General features: G+C 35.0%; 1 protein-coding gene across 4 annotated transcripts in view; it reads right to left on the reverse strand.

Moving 5' to 3' along the window:
* Nucleotides 1-17,948, reverse strand: part of LOC132702599 (uncharacterized) — a 165,294-nt gene extending 147,346 nt beyond the window's left edge. For 2 of the 4 annotated variants that reach the window (XM_060671347.1, XM_060671348.1), the window contains exon 1: nt 17,369-17,943. In XM_060671347.1, the coding sequence (XP_060527330.1) occupies nt 17,369-17,504 (136 nt within the window). In that variant the 5' untranslated portion in view covers nt 17,505-17,943. Of the gene's footprint in view, nt 1-17,368 lie in introns of all 4 variants that reach the window. The other 2 variants (XM_060671346.1, XM_060671349.1) reach the window with 2 other exon arrangements.
* Between the last annotated feature and the right edge of the window lie 229 nt (nt 17,949-18,177).

Genomic DNA, 18,177 nt, shown 5'->3' on the forward strand with positions numbered 1-18,177 from the left:
TGTAATTGACAATTACATTTTATTTATTAAATATTACAAAACTATAGCTATAATAAAAGAAAAGAAAGAATTATATCATCAGTATTGTAAGATAGAGTAAACATAACAATAAACTTTTAATTTGAAAATGTATTAAACATATATTTATTTATTTATATTTTTAATGAAAAACTAAGTATTTTGGCCAAATCGAAAGGTAATCAATCCGCCAACGAGGTGACACGGTTCGCATCTGAAACTAAAAAAAAAATAATCTGAGTACCAAAAGATTATTAAAAATAATAAAACAAACTTAATATTACTTAATATCCCCGGAAAACACAGATAACCAGTCTGTATGTTGATTATTCCGATAGTGCAGTGGATACTGTCGCAAATAATCACAGCGGCACTGAAGCGCAGCAACAAGCGACAGTACAATAAAAAAAAAAGTCATAATATACTGAAGAGCACAGACACACATCTATATGTAATTAGGTATTTTACAGACGGGAGTAGAAAAACCTACTAACAGTAGAAAAACTTTCACACAGCAAAGACAAGAATTTATTAATTCCGAGGAAGAACAATAGATAGTTGAAGAACAAGAAAAAATAACTATAACGGAAAAAGAAATGGAACATGCAATAAAATCTATGAAGGATAACAAGGCGGGATGACCATGAAGAATTGTAGCTGAACTAATACGTATGTAACAGAAAAACTGTGGAGGGTAATACGTGAGATGATATAAAAAGCAGTAAACGGGGAAAATACCCCTAATCAGTGGAAAGAAGCATATAAAATATCAATATTTAAGAAGGGAAATAGAAACGAGAATTAGGAGAATTATAGAGAAATAAGTGTTATTGCGAGGATGGGAAGACTGTATGTATGGGTACTAAGAAACAAGTTAGAAAAAAGTATAGAGTGGAAGATTGACGAAGAACAGGCTGGATTTACGGCAGGAAGATCATGCGTAGACCATAGATGCATAATCCAAAAGACGATAGAAAAGAAAAAATCAAGAATAAGAAGGCATAAGACAAAGTTCCTAGGAGTGTGCTCTACAAATCAATGACAAAAATAGGAATACCAGCAATCCTGACACAAGCAATAAAGAACTTATATAACGGAAATAAAGTATACATCAAACTGGTAATCCATTTCAGTCACCCACGCTAATTAAGATATTTCTAGAGTATGCATTGACAGCTTGGAAGCAATATGAGAAAATCTTGTCGCAAGCTGAAAAAGACATGAGCTATATGATTATGATGCTTAAAGAATACGGAAAAGTCGGTATCATGGGAAACATGGAAATCAGAGACATGCATAAACAGAAGAAGAAATAAAGATCAGACTATGACAAACAGAATCGTGCATTAAACATCAGAAAAACTACAAAAACAAATTATTTATAGAATAGTACAAAGCATTATGACTTAGGGCTCAGAAATATGGGTGATCAATAGAAAGAATCAGGGACGTATTATTGTTACAGAGATGGAATTCTGCAGCCTGACAACAAGAGACAGAATAACTAACGAAGAAATAAGAAGGAGAATGAAGGTGGAAAAACGCGATTTACAAGCATTTATCAGGAAGGTATTTTTATTTTAGTAGTGTCGACACCTCAGAAATTTTAAAATCATTTGCGTTTTGCAATTAGTGGAGTGAAGTAACGAACCAAACAGAATGTGTCATTTGAATATGTGCTTCAAGAAAATATGAGTATATGAAGGTAGAATTTATATAATGCTTATTTATATTTTTATCTTTATTATTGCACGTATTTAAATTTTCCAAAACCGTTTGAAAAGTCAACGTGTACTATAACATTTTAAAATAGCAAAATAGCAAATGTTAAAAACCGCAAACAATTTGTATGTTTTAATGCAAAATTTCCGATCTGTTCCGCGCGGCAGCCAACAAAATAAGAATAGCCATGATGATAGCCAACATCCGGAACGGATAAGGCCGTTAAAGAAGAAGAATGCAAAATTTGTTTGCAGGTCTTTTAAAAATGTCGGGAGCATGAGAGCTGCAAAACTGGCAATGATTTACTAGAAAGGAAGGAACGATGTGACAAAGACATATTAAAAGTGTTTCTAATGCAAAGTGGATTCGTGGTGAGGTATGAGAGTACCTAATCCGATTCCATCACTTGAATCATTGCAACCGAAATTAATATTTGTCTTATTTCTGCACATTATACAGTACGCAATACATCAAAATATATTTCTAAATTTTGTGTTTCTATTTCCTTAGTACTACCCTGGGTCGGTTTAATTTATTGGCCCAAAGGGGCTATGAATAGATAAAAACATTAATAGCAACATTACAATCATAACCGTATGCCGGAAAATACCCATTTGCTCTTTTATTTGCTCCATCCTTGAAGTTCTATTACTATTTTCCAGTTTCTAGAGCCAACATTAGTTCGTTGTTCCGTTTTATTAAATTCCCAAGTTAAGATTGATTTGTATATCATTTTAGTAATTCTGTCACTCCAAAGCAGCGAGTTAAGTTGTCTTAAACGACTTGCAGTGTTTTATGGTGCCTCCACCTCCAATAACCTGTGCACTCTTATCGTCGTCACCAACAGCTAGTTTTTTCTGTATTGATAACTAGGCCATAGTTTTTGTTGTGCTTTTCTAAGACTCTTAGCGTATAACTAACATCATACCTGTATCTTACTGCTATCAATACTTGATCAGCACCAAACAAGAGCATATAAGTAGCATTCTTCCTCCGCCTTCATAAACTCTTGTCGTTGCTGTGTGAAGGTTTTTCTACTGTTAGTAGGTTTTTCTACTCCCGTCTGTAAAATCTAGCGTGCGGGAAGCATCACTTTACCGCGGAAGTTTCGTTTCCCACGGATCCGAGCCACTTCGGACATTTCCGGGATTTTACCGCACTGGTTTGGGAACAATCGGATCTTTTCGGAGACATTTCTCACGCCTTGAATTTTGACGTTTCTCAATTTTGACAGTCATGTCAGTGAATGTATCCGTGTTTTGCGAAAATGTACCCAATTATTAAACACTCGCTCCGCTGGTGCCAAATAAACTCGTGACTCAAATGCTGTTTACCACACTTATTGCATAATATACATCTTCTTTTCCATACATTTAAGGAATTTCCTAAGTAGTTTTTAAAAATCAGAAGACCTACCGAGAACATTGTCTCAGTCATCCATCATAGATATTTCTTCTTGCGTTTATAAAGGTTCGACTGCTAGGGTTTTACTTCAGTGCCGACAATAGCTTATTCAGTGACACAGAATCATAAGCCTTTTGAACATCTACAAAGAGTGTACATTTTTGCTAGGAAATCAAAATGAGTGCCAAATAATAAAAGTGGCTTATGGTTGGGCAACGCCGTAGATGATTTGCAGTCTATTACTCTACACATTTGAGAAATAGACTTTAAATCATGAGTGCCCGCAATTAAATATTGTCCGCCTCAGTGTCAACAATAGCACTATTTTATTACTTAAACCTACAAAAGCTGTCGGCGCTTTTTAAGCCGTTTACCGAAAAACACGATAATTTAAACAAAGTTACCGAAACGAATCCAATGATACGGGCAAATAATAAGTTCATTGTACCCGACCCTCCTACTTTTACTTTTTTTTCTTTCGCGTTTTATTATCGCAAATCGGTCGCCGGTAATAATAACAAAGTAAATATGTACGAGCAACGGCTCAGACCGAATTAAAATTCATACAGAGCTCAATTAGTAGTCAAGAGATTTAATTAATTGGCAGCTAATTTTTATAGACTAATTGGTAATCGGTGTACCTTGGTCTCGCATTGCGTGACGTCACGTTTAATCCGCGATACGTGAACGATGCGCAGTTCTTTGCGAAAAATAAAAAGCAGTAAGCAAAATAATCTAAACGAAAGACATTTTTACAAAATTACATGCTATTTCAGAAAAATGCGGAGTAACAAAATTGGAAATTCCGGTCAGTTTCGCTCAATTTCGATGTCCGCCATGGGTGTGGGTAAAGTTTTTGCAATAAAAATATTTTTGACCCCTACTGGCATTGACCTCTTACGATTTCCGCCGATATATTCCCCCTAATGATTCCCTTATTCGACCATATTAGTTCAAATTATTGTTCATAGTTGCTTCGTAATTATCAACATTAGGTAAGGTCCATATATCTCCAATAGCTATAGCTAATAATCGTCCATATTGGAGGAAGGCTTGCTACCTTGTATGGTGTAGATTCCATTAAAAATTAATTCTACAAATAAATTAGAAACATTCGAGTCTGCGAAAAGGGCTGAGAATATCGTGGGTAAATCGCATAAGAAATGAAGAAGTTCTTCGAAAAGCACAATCAGCGCGAGCTTTGCGAAGTAATAAGGGGTAAAAAAACTTGGGACATATGAGAGGAGAAGGATATAAATTCTAGCACCTTATCCTTCAAGGTAAGAGCAAAAAGCAAAAAGGGGAATAGAAAGAAACTCTCGTGGTTGCAGAATGTGGCAGGCAGGGATTCAAAATTTTGAAGATCTCCAAAATGCTGAAATTAACAGAAACATATGACGGACGCAAGAATGGCACTCTAAGAAGAAGAAGTGTCATACTGGAGATTGAGAACAATAATTCGGATATATTTGAAGACTATTTTAATAATAACAATAATGATTACGAGAGGACCAGACGCTCACAGAGAATTGGGCTAATGCTAAAAATTATCAATAAAATTATAATAGTCATACTCACTAACACAGTTTCAAAAGTACGAGGTGTAAACAAGATACAAGAATAAAATTAGTATATATCACAGGACATCTTTTATTTTTGAGCTTAACATAATTAAACAATCACAATCACAAAGATTCTATTGGCTTCTTCAAAGCTGAACCCAACGGAAATAGTATATAAGCAGGTACAATGTGAAATGCGAGCCAGTTTCAGTTAACCTCTGAAGAAGATAACAGGATGAGAAAGGTCACGAGGAATTAAAATTTGTAAATTTACATTAAATAAATAAAAACGCCTTCATTTTTCACTTGGGGAAGGTCAGCTGAGCTGTTGACTTATCTGAGTAAGTAAAAAAATCCATAAATCAACTCCCAATAAAGCAAATTTTATAAATAAGTAAATGAGCTAACAATTACAATAAATTAACAATAACAATAAACGTGGGAAAAAGATAATAATAATAATAATTAAAGCAATAAAATTGACAAGGCTGATCTACGAGGGCAGCGCCAAAATTTCTCGGCCTGAATTTGAAAGAAACAAAGTAGAGTGACAATTTTTTATTATTTTTCAGTATAATCCCCGTTTTAACTTCAATACACTTATTACATCTCTTTATTAACAACTCAATCCCTTTAAAAAAATATTCTTTTGGTACGTCTGCAAAATGAGCTAAAACAGCCTCTTTTAACTCAACTTCGTCGTTAAACCGCCGTCCACGTAAGTCCTTCAAATATCCAAACAAATAATAGTCGCTGGGGGCCATATGTGGACTAAGGGGAAGATTATCTATCTGTCGGAACCCACACAGTTTTCCTCGATATTTTACACGTTTACACGCAATTTATGTAATATTGTTGCGTAATATTTACAATTGACCATGGTATTAGTTTCTTTAAAATCTATCAAAAGAATTCCTTCACAATCCCAACAGATCTTGGCCATCACCTTTTTTGTTGACTGGCAGACTCAGAATTCTTTTGGAGGTGCTTCACCCTTACGACGCCACTTCATTGATTCTTTTTTCGATAGAGGGTCATAATAGAGAACCATAGTTTCATCTCCCATCACAATAGTTTCTATCACAGGTTCCGACCCCCAGAGTTAAAGTTGAATAGCCGAAAGGTTTTTAGGAACTCATCTTGCACTAACCTTATGCATACCTCATCACGCAGGATTCGACGAACACTTGTATCAGAAAACTTAGTAATTTCTGAGATTTCCTTGACCTTTAAACGTCGATCCACCTCTTCTACAGTCGCAACAATATCTTCCGTTATGACCTCCACTGGTCGACCAGATCTTGAATTATCTTCAAGGGACTCCTGCCCCATTCGAAAACGTTTTGCCCATTCTTTCAATACAGAATACGAAGGAGAACTTTGGCCGTACACACTATCCAGCCTTTCTTTAATAATTTTAGGTGATAATAACCCTTCTTTTGTATAAAACTTTATGACTGCTCTATACTCAATTTGCGTTATGTGCGACAGGCCGGGAAATTTTGGCGCTAACCTCGTACAATTAACAAAAGTACAGAAATATAACTTATATAATTTCCATCAAGTTTCCTTTTATAATTTTGTTTAAACGACGGTCTGGATTTCGGGGTATTGGGAAAATGGATTCTGAGACATACCTTTGTGCATTTTTGTTGTCTCATAGAGAAACGTGTACAACAATTGTGAACAGTACTCCGGGTCAATATTCAAATTTCAAACACTCCTGGTATCCAGTTTCGACCATCTTATGTAAAAGGAGGCTAGGTGAAGTTTTTATCTATCGGTGATGTTAAGCCAGCATAATTCTTTCAACTTTTAACTAACATGGTCTTTGATTTCTAGATTGAATATGAAACGAATACATGAGTTTTGCACTTTTTGGGTTTAGTGGCCAAATATAAACAGGGACCAAATAGAAAATTGTGTGACACAAGAGAATGATTTTTTTTAACTTTCTGTTACGAATATGTTTGTTTTTGTATAAGTTCCTTAAGTTACAATAACCTTTTTCTATAATTTTAGACACATGAGTCCTGAACCTTAATTTATTATCAAAAATAAAATCAAAATTTTTGCATTCGGGAACAACCGTTATTTTAACATTGAAATGTTAAGCAGCTTACAAGCCCAATCTTTAAAAGGTTTGAAGTAAATAATGACTGACTTATTTGGTTTTACCGTTAGCCCGTTATTATGTGAGTATATTGTAATCTTTTCTAAACTTTCACTTAACTTCTTTAAAACCTCGGCAGCTTCAGATCTTGGGAAACTTGCATATAATTGGGTATCATCGGCGTACTGATGTATGTTACACTACTCAATGTAATCAATCATGTCCGAAGTGAAGATAACAAAGAACAAAGTTCCCAGAAGAGTACACTTCTGGACAACACTAATGCCCCCGACCTCCTATTATCAACCTCTACTATCTGAGATAAGTAACTACCAATTAACCTGATTTTTTTTGGGTTCAAATCCATAATAAAAGAGTTTTGCCGAGAAAGGAAAGTAATTTATTTTTATCTGAAAACCGTGCCAGATGACTAGTTGAAGATAAACCATAATTTGTTCTATAAATGGAACTCCTTTCAGAGCTCTCTGTGCTAAGTTCTGGACAATCTATTAATGCTATTTAGGATTTTATAAAGCGCTTTTATGTCAGTATATTTTCTCCTTTTCCTAAAAGATGTAAGATTAAAGGAGTGGAGTAATTCTTCACATAGAATATCCTGATTTTGTATAGACACATTAAACCTAAGAAATTTCACAAACCTGTTTTGCACTCTTTCAACCTGTTGAACATACTGATTATAGTATTTAATGAAATAATAAAATATTGTCCGGCTGATCCAGTATCAGTTATGGATGACGCAACCTATCATTCAGGAAGCGTAGAGATTACTCCAATTCCATGAACCTGGTTAACTAATTACATATAGTGAGACGATTTGCAGCAAGACGCAACACAGCATTAAGTTAATGTTTGATCGAGCTATTGAGGAAGTGCCAACAGAGAATTGGAGAAAGAATGTTCGTTGGGTCAATCTGTGGTATATTCTACGCTCCACTCTACACTTTCCTGCGGCTGCGGCTATGAAACAAAAACTTGTGTTTGTTATCTTGGTAAGATGAAAAATAAAAAAAACAGAGTTTTCCGTTGTCATGAATTAAATTTTTATTATCTGAGAGTGTTGAGTTTTAGTTATAGATATTAATAAGGAACTAGGTAATCGTCGATGTTTTTTGGTTAGTTCTTCTTCATCACCTAGATTTATTAGTACATTTTCTACACCCTGCGGCGAAATGGCCAACGATAGACCGATGAAGAGTCTGCAAAGTGTCATTTTCAGACTTAAGCTTCGTTTACCATTATGGCAAGTCATTTCAAATGTTCATTTAGGGAACTATCGGATGTTTTCGATAGATTTTAAACACCGAAGGTATTTTCACGGTTCTTATTTCTAATGGGTGACTTCACACATCACCCAGTAAATCCATTTCTTGGTCTTTGGCAAGAATATATGTGAAATTTAATAACCTTTGAAAAATTATAGCATGCAACACGTGCCAAATCAAACTCGTGACTAAAATAGCACCTTTTGAATAACACACCATTCACCATCGAAGATTTCGTAGGCGCATTTAGCGAAAATCTTGAGGTCAGGCGAAATCTCGCCGGCGAGAACAATCGCCCAAGACAATTAGCGACGAGGAAAAGGTGTCCGCTAATGCAATCACATTGTGTTTAACCATTACTCACGGCGCAACGGGCAAGCCTCCTTTTAAAAAGCCTTGACTCACCTATGTCTACGGGGAATTTGCATTCAAAAAAACTACAACTCCATGCGGGCGATTAATATCTACTGTACTATAATGTACAGGGTGTTGAAATAACGTCGTAAAATTTAATGGCTATATCTTGCTCAGCACGGGGAACGAATAAAAAAATATAATAATCGCTATAAAAGTGGCTGCCTAGAATATATAGTGCAGAATGCATGTCACTGCTACCTTTTGATCTTGTATCAGCCTAAACCTCATCAAATACCCCATTGTGGGATTTTGGGCGGCTTATTAATTGGAGCCTGATCAACTAACTTTAGCATCAAACTGTCTGCGCTAACTTTAAATCTAGGTGGCAAACCTTCCGATCTTGGTATAGCTCACTTCCTAGTTCAACAGACGGAATGCAGTTCTCGATTAGCCTTCAGTGGAGCTACCACGCGGCCTTGCTTTTATGGTGTTAATTTGAAATGAAATGGACTTCTAATGGATCATGAAGAAAACACTTCCTGTTGACAAAGCTTACAAAAAAATGGTGAAAATGCCTATATACTGGGTATCGAGAAATTAGGTCTAGTTTTGTATACAGCTTGAGAAACGGAATGGAATGGACCTGAAGATGTTTTTTTATTAATATTTCCGAAACAGGTGGAAAGAAAATTTTTAAATTTTAGCGTTTTCGCAAAGTTGAAGTGCTGAATCTGATTCGAAAATTATAGATGTGAAATTTTGGTCAGGGATATAAGTTTTAAGGGTATAGGTAACAAAAACTGCAATAACTTTTTTGTGGGTCGTTTTTAGACTATTTTTCTTATAAAATCCGAAAAGTTGTGTTCTGTTATGACAAAAAAAGTACACTTGTTTGAGCCAATGGCTCCATTAGGGGGCGTGTTTCGGCATATGTTTATATAGAAAACTAGGGCCTATTTTGGATGCTGAATATACTGTCATCTATTGATAAATACAATTAGGTACAAATTTGAAATCGCTTTATCTCAAGCCGTTGAAAAGTTGGCCATTTTCTACTATTAATCATAAAAACAATTCGTTTTCTCGAGAACATGCTTTTTATAGAGAATGATAAGTATGCTACGCTGTAAGGCATCTCGATTATAAATAACCGCTGGATGATGGATTTAAAAAATGTTATTTTAAATTTAGTAGAAATTATGTGGCAATTACGCTAAAATCGCGCAAGAAAATCGACTTTATTACTCGGTTTCGTGTTGGGACCTATTAAGTTTGGATGTAACTTCGACTTTAATCGCTTCCAATCAGTTTCTATTTAAATTAAACCGTTTTTGACGAGGCACGATCCAATTTTAAAAATTAAATTTTAAATGATCGCGAGTGTCTGAAAGTTAACATTCAGTTCGACCCCACTTCCAGAGCAAACTGAGTTGATGGTTGATTTATTTGTGACAAACGAGATCAACGAACGACTGTAAAATCGGATAAACTTCTAGCAGCATGGCATAGTTTATCTCAATTCCATGATTTTTGGATTTTTAAAGGGGCGTTCATGTAATATTCCTCAGTTGGGGAGGAAAAGTATCTTTACAATACAAACAAAAATTTTAGGTAAATAAATGGCACAACTTCACCCAACAACCACTACAGTGTGGATAGTACCATGATTCACCTCAGACCATGATTGTAATTTTTTAGTGCAGAAAATCCCCATTTGTGGAGATCTTTATTATAACTCCATGGGTGCCTTTGAATATCCAGAATCTTAATCTTAAAACTACAGCCGTTTTGTCTAATTTAATAACTAACTTACCAAAAATAAATGTTTTTTCTTTTTTACCTTGCCTTAAAAATATACGGGTGGTATCTGGTATCTAGTGTTGGAACCAGTCAATTAAGAAGTGGGCAATTGATCACGTCTTAATTGACTAGTCAAAAAATGTTTTAAATAAAACCTTGCAATTATAGAGTGTTATATATCATTATTTAATAATAATATGGATTTTATAATAAATTATTCGCGTTTGCGATGTCCAATTTACCTATAACCGTTTTCAAGGAATAGCTGAATACGATAGTAGGCGATTTGGAGAATCTCTATAAAAATAATATCGACTCCATTTGGTTCCCAGAACGACGCAACGGCGACGTAACGCACGATTTAAATAAATATAATAAATAATGGTATTATCAAAAATTATTTCAGTCATTGACCAGTCAGTTGACACAAAAAAATTTGAGCGGTCAATTCCACAACCCTACTGGTATCCCTACCGGATTACATGAAAAAAAAAGTGGTGGATCTTTCTGTTTTTAAAAAGCTGCCTCACACACAAAAAGGCATATAGTATTACTTTTTGATTTTGTAAATTTTCTTTCCATGATTGAAAATAGTTTTCCCATGAATGTTCACAGATTTACGTATATCTCTATGGTTATCCATGACATCTCCATCCCGAAGGACAGAAGATTTTCAAAGTAACTAACTACCCTTTTCTGTTCGCAGTCACAAATTCTGGAAATTATTTATTAAAAGCTATAAATAACGGGGGAAAAAGAACACTCATTGAGAGACAGTTGACAAATTGACTATTAATCATTCTCAAATAAAATATTGTCATCTAAAAGTCGTTCAATACAAAATTTGGATTTTTTCAGATATTTATTGCCATTGTGCTTCAGCATGGAATTTTGAAACTGTCATTTGATTATTTTAGGTTAATAACGAAATGAACTTAGAGTTGGAGTAAAGAAATAAAATTAATTTACAATGATTGCAAAATAAAAACTAATATTTTTCAAATGGATACAAGAATTAATATAGGACTTAATAACCGCCTTAGGCTAGCTCTAAAGACATACAATAAGGTTTCACAAAACTTAAGAATTATTAAAAACTTTAAACATTGTTATAAATAAGCTAATCTCTCCAACATTGTGATAAAGAATTGCAAGTAATCTTTATTAAGCAGTGGTTAGGAGAATATTTTGTTTGCTGATGATAATTTAAAAAAAAAGTTAAAAAAGGTATATATTGGTAAATAATCTACAGTACCTAAAAACGGTATTTTCTTAACAAAGTCACTTAACTATACAGGTAAAGAAAAATCTTAACCCACTCCCAGTGTATCCAAATCGAAGAGAGACAACAAATGATACACTGTTCCCACATTTGTCAACATTTGTGGATTTTCGCGGTTCCATGTACGCAGCAAACGTCCCTTCTCGCTTGCTTTCCCTGAAATCTCAGTTGAAGTTCAAAAATGGTGCCATAACATTTTTCATTATCAGCATAAACATTCCGAAACTCCCAGAGAGATTCCGCACGTGATCGTACTGTCCTTCGAAAGGTAAATGGTACACACCAGGTAGAAATTCTTCGATAATTTAAGCCTATCGATATCGGTATGCATATGTACTCTCAAAAACTAGCTGTTCGCAAAGTAAGACGATATTGCAGCTAATGCACGCCACGGATCGATAAATTCCAGCGAAAACATTCATTTATCATGTACGTCACAAGCATTAAACTGATATATCGATTGTTTTTGAAATTTTTATTTTATAAATAATTATCAATATATTACGTACATTATCAACTATAATCTCTTCGATTTTATAGCTGGTAACGAACGACGAGATATGTATTTTTCGAATTAAATTACGACATAGCATGGTTCTGTTTTATATACAGAGTGGCATATCTCAAACGCATTAAAGGTTTGAAAATAACTTTTCGAGAAATTCCAAGCACAGATCGAGTTCATCAGGGAGATTTTTGGAGCATAGAAATACCAACGATATGTTTCACGGAAACGTCAAAAATCGATTTAATTTTACTTTAAAATTGAACGAATTATTGAAATAAATGCTTTCAAAAAAATTCACTGTTTTTGTGTCCAAATAATTTTTGGTTAACTCAATTACAGAAAGAGTGGAAATTATTGAGCTTTTTTCAAAAATGAACGTGGAGATCAGCTCTTCAACCAACGACATCGTAATAAGCACGCTTCTGAGAAAAGTTATACATACTCAAAATTAGGAAATATTTTGGGGGTCCCACCTCATCAGCCGCTTAGTTTATTTAAATGGCACTTTCCCAAAAGAGTGAACAAAAACACATGCAATTGAGTGACCCTTAAATTTTCGTTTATGAGAACAGTTTAAAATGAAAGCAAAACAAGAAAGCACATTTTTGATTTTTTTTATCAAACGTTTTGTCTATATTTCGACCCTTTAATTATCTATGCTTTTTGCAGCAAAAATGGTTCCCAAACGATATGCAATGTTTTATTGAAGCATTTATTGCTTTATAAACTATAGTTAATATTAAATTTACTTGCTTTTTTCGCGCAAATCCAACAAAACATCCGCCTAATTATCAAACAAATCAGATTTGGCATATTGAATTGAAATAATGAGATAATAACAATACCGCGATCGAAACAACGCGTATCAGCAACAACAAACGCGCAGAAAGGGACGGGAACAAGAGCGTTACGGTGGTGATTATACAACACGGATGAGTTGTATAGCCACCAAACTCGTTCCGAGGTTAACGTTCCCTACAAGTTTAGCTCCCTGTAGGATCTAGTATATGAAATGAAAGTATAAATTTATTTTATTATATAAATCTAAGGACAATTTGAACACATTTTAATGGTATATTCGATACAGATCGGCATTTTATAATAAATTTTGTGACTTGGTAAGGTTCATGTCAACTAAGTCAATTTCTGGTAGGTAACTGTTTATATTATTTATATTTTTTCTCTCACGTTAGTATCTGTCTCGGTATCTATCTTAAGATGATATATATTGCATTATTTTACTTCCTTTTTGAAGAATCTGAGACCATTTCATTGCATCTTTGCATAAAGGAAATTCGAAGCTTTGCATTCATCCTCTTCTTCTTTTTGTGTCCCCTTTATCCTCTTTTCTTGTTCTTAGTAGTTTTCTGCAAACTCTGTATTATTGGATAACGAGCTATCGTCTACCGAAGATTGCCGTTCTGTCACTGCAAGAATCATGAGCAATACACTGACATACAACCACTAATATAACTATGTGTTAGTTGCTTAATTGTCGCTTTGAACTGCGTATTATAACGACTATTAAAACACTAATTCAATCGTGTAGTGGTCGTAAACGCAATATTGTATACGGCTAACCAAAAACTCACAATCAAATTAGAATTTGATACTCTACACTCAGAAGCGCACTGTAAAATTGGAGTCAGAATAAAATTTGCTCTTCAATTTATCTTGGCTCACGCTGTATTTAATTTAAAACTTAGGAACGGCCATTGTTTTCAGAAAACGGGGCTTAATTCAGATTAATTTGTCGTGCGAGATAACGTGTTATTAAAAAAAAACTAATGACAAAGTAGAAGGAACATGTACGTATAGCAGCTGCGATGAACGAACTTAACGACATGTAATACGTAACTACGATATTCATAACGCCACCATTCGTAGAACCCTGGAATACATTCCCATAATATCTAATATCTGATAAATTGCCTATTAAATAAATTAAATTAATTAAAAATATTTGTAGAATCCACAAAGGTGGTTCTGTTATAAATTTCTGTACATAAATATCAAAAGTCAGATAATAAGGGATCTCCCACTATCTTGGGGTTATCAATAACTACCCCAGCCCTACTAGAAAATGGTTTTTTCGGTCATTTGCTATTTTTTGTTAATTCGTGTATATTTACCAGACGTTTCAAGTTTCAGATATGATAAATGTTTTCACTGAGCAAAATCTCACGAACGGTGAAATATGCAATTGAGTTGAGACTGATGAAGATTTGTTACCATTGGAAGATATAGGATGGTGCTGTAGACCAACAACATAGGAGGGACAATGAAGACACAGAAGCTTTAGTAATCCGAATTATTTACTTATCTGCATCACGGCGGTTTTAATTAGTCCGGATTATCGAATTCCTACTGTATATATTTTAATGTTTAGATTATAAACCAAAATATCAAATCAAGAAGCTGAACCGTTTCTATGCTTTATTAGTGACTCGGTGATAGCAATACCATTGACCAATTTTTAGCTATAAAATAAATATTTACGGCTCTGTTTACTGTTTTTACAACATGTGCACCTGACACCTGTCAAGCTATTTTGATTTTACAGCCATACCTCAAATTTTGATAGGTTTAATCTCAGCGGTACGAACAGTTTGCTGGCACTCCATACGAGTAGATTTTTGAGGGAAAATAGGCATAAAAATTGCATTACCCGCACCTGACGTTACTAGCATCGTAAAATTAAAAACTAGTTTCGCCAAAGGCTCTTGCACACACATACGCACAAGCGCGTATTTTTGCATGCGTAATTAGCTACATCCGTTTCATTCAATATGCAAGTGTTACTTTTACGAAAGATTTTGTTCCATTTGCCGCCATAATGGTTGGTTTCTATAAAGTGATGAACTGTTTTTTATCTCTTTTAAAACCGAAAGTTAAACACTGCCGCCGTTAATTTTAAGATTTCCAATTTGACAATTGCCGTATTCACAAGACCTCGTCGAGATTCAGACCACAGACGTTCCGTGATTAACCTAGAAGCCACCAATGATATATATGCTGTGACCAATTTTATGTCATTTTATGTTTTCAAACTACCGGGCGACAAAGTTCCTTTTTCTCATCGGGTTTTTATTAACTCATTCCAAACGTTTTATAAAAATAATTCAAAATTAAAATAGAACACCCTATATTTTATCAACTGTTCTGGAAGACGATAATTAAATACCCATTCCAATTATAAATATTAAGGATTTCACCTCGCTTACCGATTCAATTTATCTACTAGCTGAATGTCAAAACGTGTCATGTTTCATGGAATACACATACACACATATTTATGGAACTCCTGCAAAACCCTTGGTTCAAATATTAATCGCCGACCATTACTATCAACCGTAACAATTTATGTTGAGTTGACAATATCTCATACATAAAAATAGATGTATGTGGGCGCCACAAAAGGAATGAATTCCTGAAACCCGTTTGGAATTTTTATACGCGAATTATGGTCGATTTTGTGAAATTCCCTTCACAAATGATGATTATGATAATGCGACAGTTATTAATACTTAGATCAAAAATGCTACGTTTCCAAATCACACATGAGTGACAAAAGCTGGTGCACAGGGGGCACAATTACTTAGACCATATAGCTATTCGACTATATAGTGGCCATAACTACCAAAAAAATGTACACTTATTCTTGGTAACTAGTGATAGTTTCTAACTTTAGATCAATAATTTAAAACTAATAAATTTATTACGGTCTAATTTTATAACTAATACTAACCTTTCTAATTCCGCTAATACAGACTAATTAGGATGCCATGTTTTAATTATTTAATTAAAAATTGAAACCTTAGGTATATAGAAATGATAGAAATACTAAAAATTTGTAGGTGGGGGATCTGATTGTGATTTAGGACATTATCGGAGGATATTTAAGGAATAGGATTTAAGTTTCTCAAAAAGTTCCTTTTTGATTTTATTTTTATGAGACAGTAATAGGTTCACTGATGGAAATTTTATCTCGAATTTTATTTTGAAAATATTCGGAAATTATTTTAATTATTTGACAAAGCACCATGACAAACTTGAAGTTGTCACGTTTACCATCAATCTTTCTTATTAGTACTACATATTTAGAACCTTTTTTTATAGCATATTTTTGATGATTTATAGAATTTTTATAACATGTTCATACTCAGCTTGTATTCATAAATTGACCTCTCATTTGGAACTTCACGTGAAGCTGCCGTGGTAACTGACATATTTTAAGCTAGATAACCTAGTTCTTCGCTTAGTACTATTTCACAATAAGTTAAATTAATTTAAAGTTCTTTCCGTCTGAAGTGAGTTTATAAATTTTTAGACAGCTACGCAAGTTCAATTAAAATTTAGATGAGTCTACCTGCAAATTTGTTTTCTAGTTTGTTCCCATCATTGCGTGGTTTTGGCCCTATAAAAAGTGAACCTACTCGTAGACAAATATTTTCGAAAAATGCTGGTGCTCAATATTATGTAAATAGGTATATGAGTCGTCACATCGGCTAAAGCTCTGTCATTTATGGAAACGTGATTTACTTTAATTGCCGTTTTTCTCTAGATTAATTCACCAACCAGCAAGATAAACGACAGCCACGCCTGAGAATCCTAGAAATGCTGACAAAAGTCTAACAGTGTTAAGTTAGTTAGTAACGAGGTTAATCATAGTTATGGCTAGAGTTAGTTATACCAAGACTCGTACATACAGCTTTAAGTTTTCAAAAACCGTTTTAGAATAGCCCTATATAACACTGAGGCCAAAAAAAGTCCTAACATTCTATATGCCCTATTCAGTATATTGCGAATAATGACGATTTTCCTTGCATGCCTTTTTTCACTAACTAACCTGCACTTGTTCTGCGCCATCTTCTTTGTAAACAGCGGTTTAGACACACTTAACTCGTTTGCCCAAAACGTTTTAACGAGATCTAGGTCTATTTTGAGAAAATAATCATCTGTCAGCGGCCATATTGAATGTCCAATGCGACAAGGTCATTGGTTAAAAAAGGATTTTTTAATCTCACACATGCGCATGTTGAATGGACCTATATGAACAATACGTATTTCTTTTAACGTAGGGTTCAGTGGCGTAATTCCTAAATATTGTTTACTGTTTTATTCGACAAGAATATAAAAGTCAAAATCGAAGGCCTTTTAATCTACTTAGTCTTAGTGTTTCGAAACGCGTTTCACGAGAAAACGTGAGGTTTCCAAAATTTTCTGTTAAGCGGCAAACACAGTTTTTCATAAAAGGTCGTTTATACTTTCCCGATACCAATACCAAACAACAACAAACGAAGACGAACAATATCTGACCTGGATTTCCCGCGAAATCGTCCTTCTCCAGCAGACTGGACGGCGTCTGGAAGCCGTAGGCCGGCATCCACGGATTGTTGCCTGAATTCAAATCTACCGGCTGTCCCGGCCAATCCTGGAAAGCGACTTCTTCCATCGCGCGTACGGGGCACGTTTAAAAGGACACACATACACACACACACGGTACGTTCACATCTTCAAGAAACTGTGCTCGCGGTCACGCAACGGTACAAAATCTCTCGGAGCGCGGATGTTAAATCTGGCGTAAAGTCGGCACCGGATTTTTACCGTAACGCGAACTTCGACCCCGCGTAAACCACCCGCGACGAAGGGACCGAATAACAATTAACAAAAAAACAAACAATCCCGATCCTACTCGTTTGTGTACATCGGCGTGAGCGCCATGGCAACGGCTGAACGTCTACGTGCGTCACAGAAACCTGCTCGGGTCGAGTGAGATGGCGAGAAACAACGGACGAAAGCTCGCACGGTCTGTACCGCGTGACTCTGGCCAATTCGCGTTCAGAAACTGCGCGCGTCTGCGAGCCGCAGGTTCACGTGTTACCGAGGTAGGAACGTCGCGAGAAGAGAGACAGAGACAGACAAGCGCTCGCGAACGCTCGTCCGTCCACTACCTGTTGTCTTTCTGATCCAATCAGACAGCGGTTATGGTTTGTACCAGTTTTTAATCCGTCGACGATTCTTCTTTCAGTGCCGAACGGGTTTTACAGCCAACATTTTAAAATAAGCTCTAGCTCTAGGACGAGTGTACTAAAAAGCTACATTTGTCATAGAAGACGGTCTGTGGA

Source organism: Cylas formicarius, unplaced genomic scaffold (assembly GCF_029955315.1).
Source record: "Cylas formicarius isolate icCylForm1 unplaced genomic scaffold, icCylForm1.1 PGA_scaffold_5__7_contigs__length_24384050, whole genome shotgun sequence".
NCBI classification, from domain to species: domain Eukaryota; kingdom Metazoa; phylum Arthropoda; class Insecta; order Coleoptera; family Brentidae; genus Cylas; species Cylas formicarius.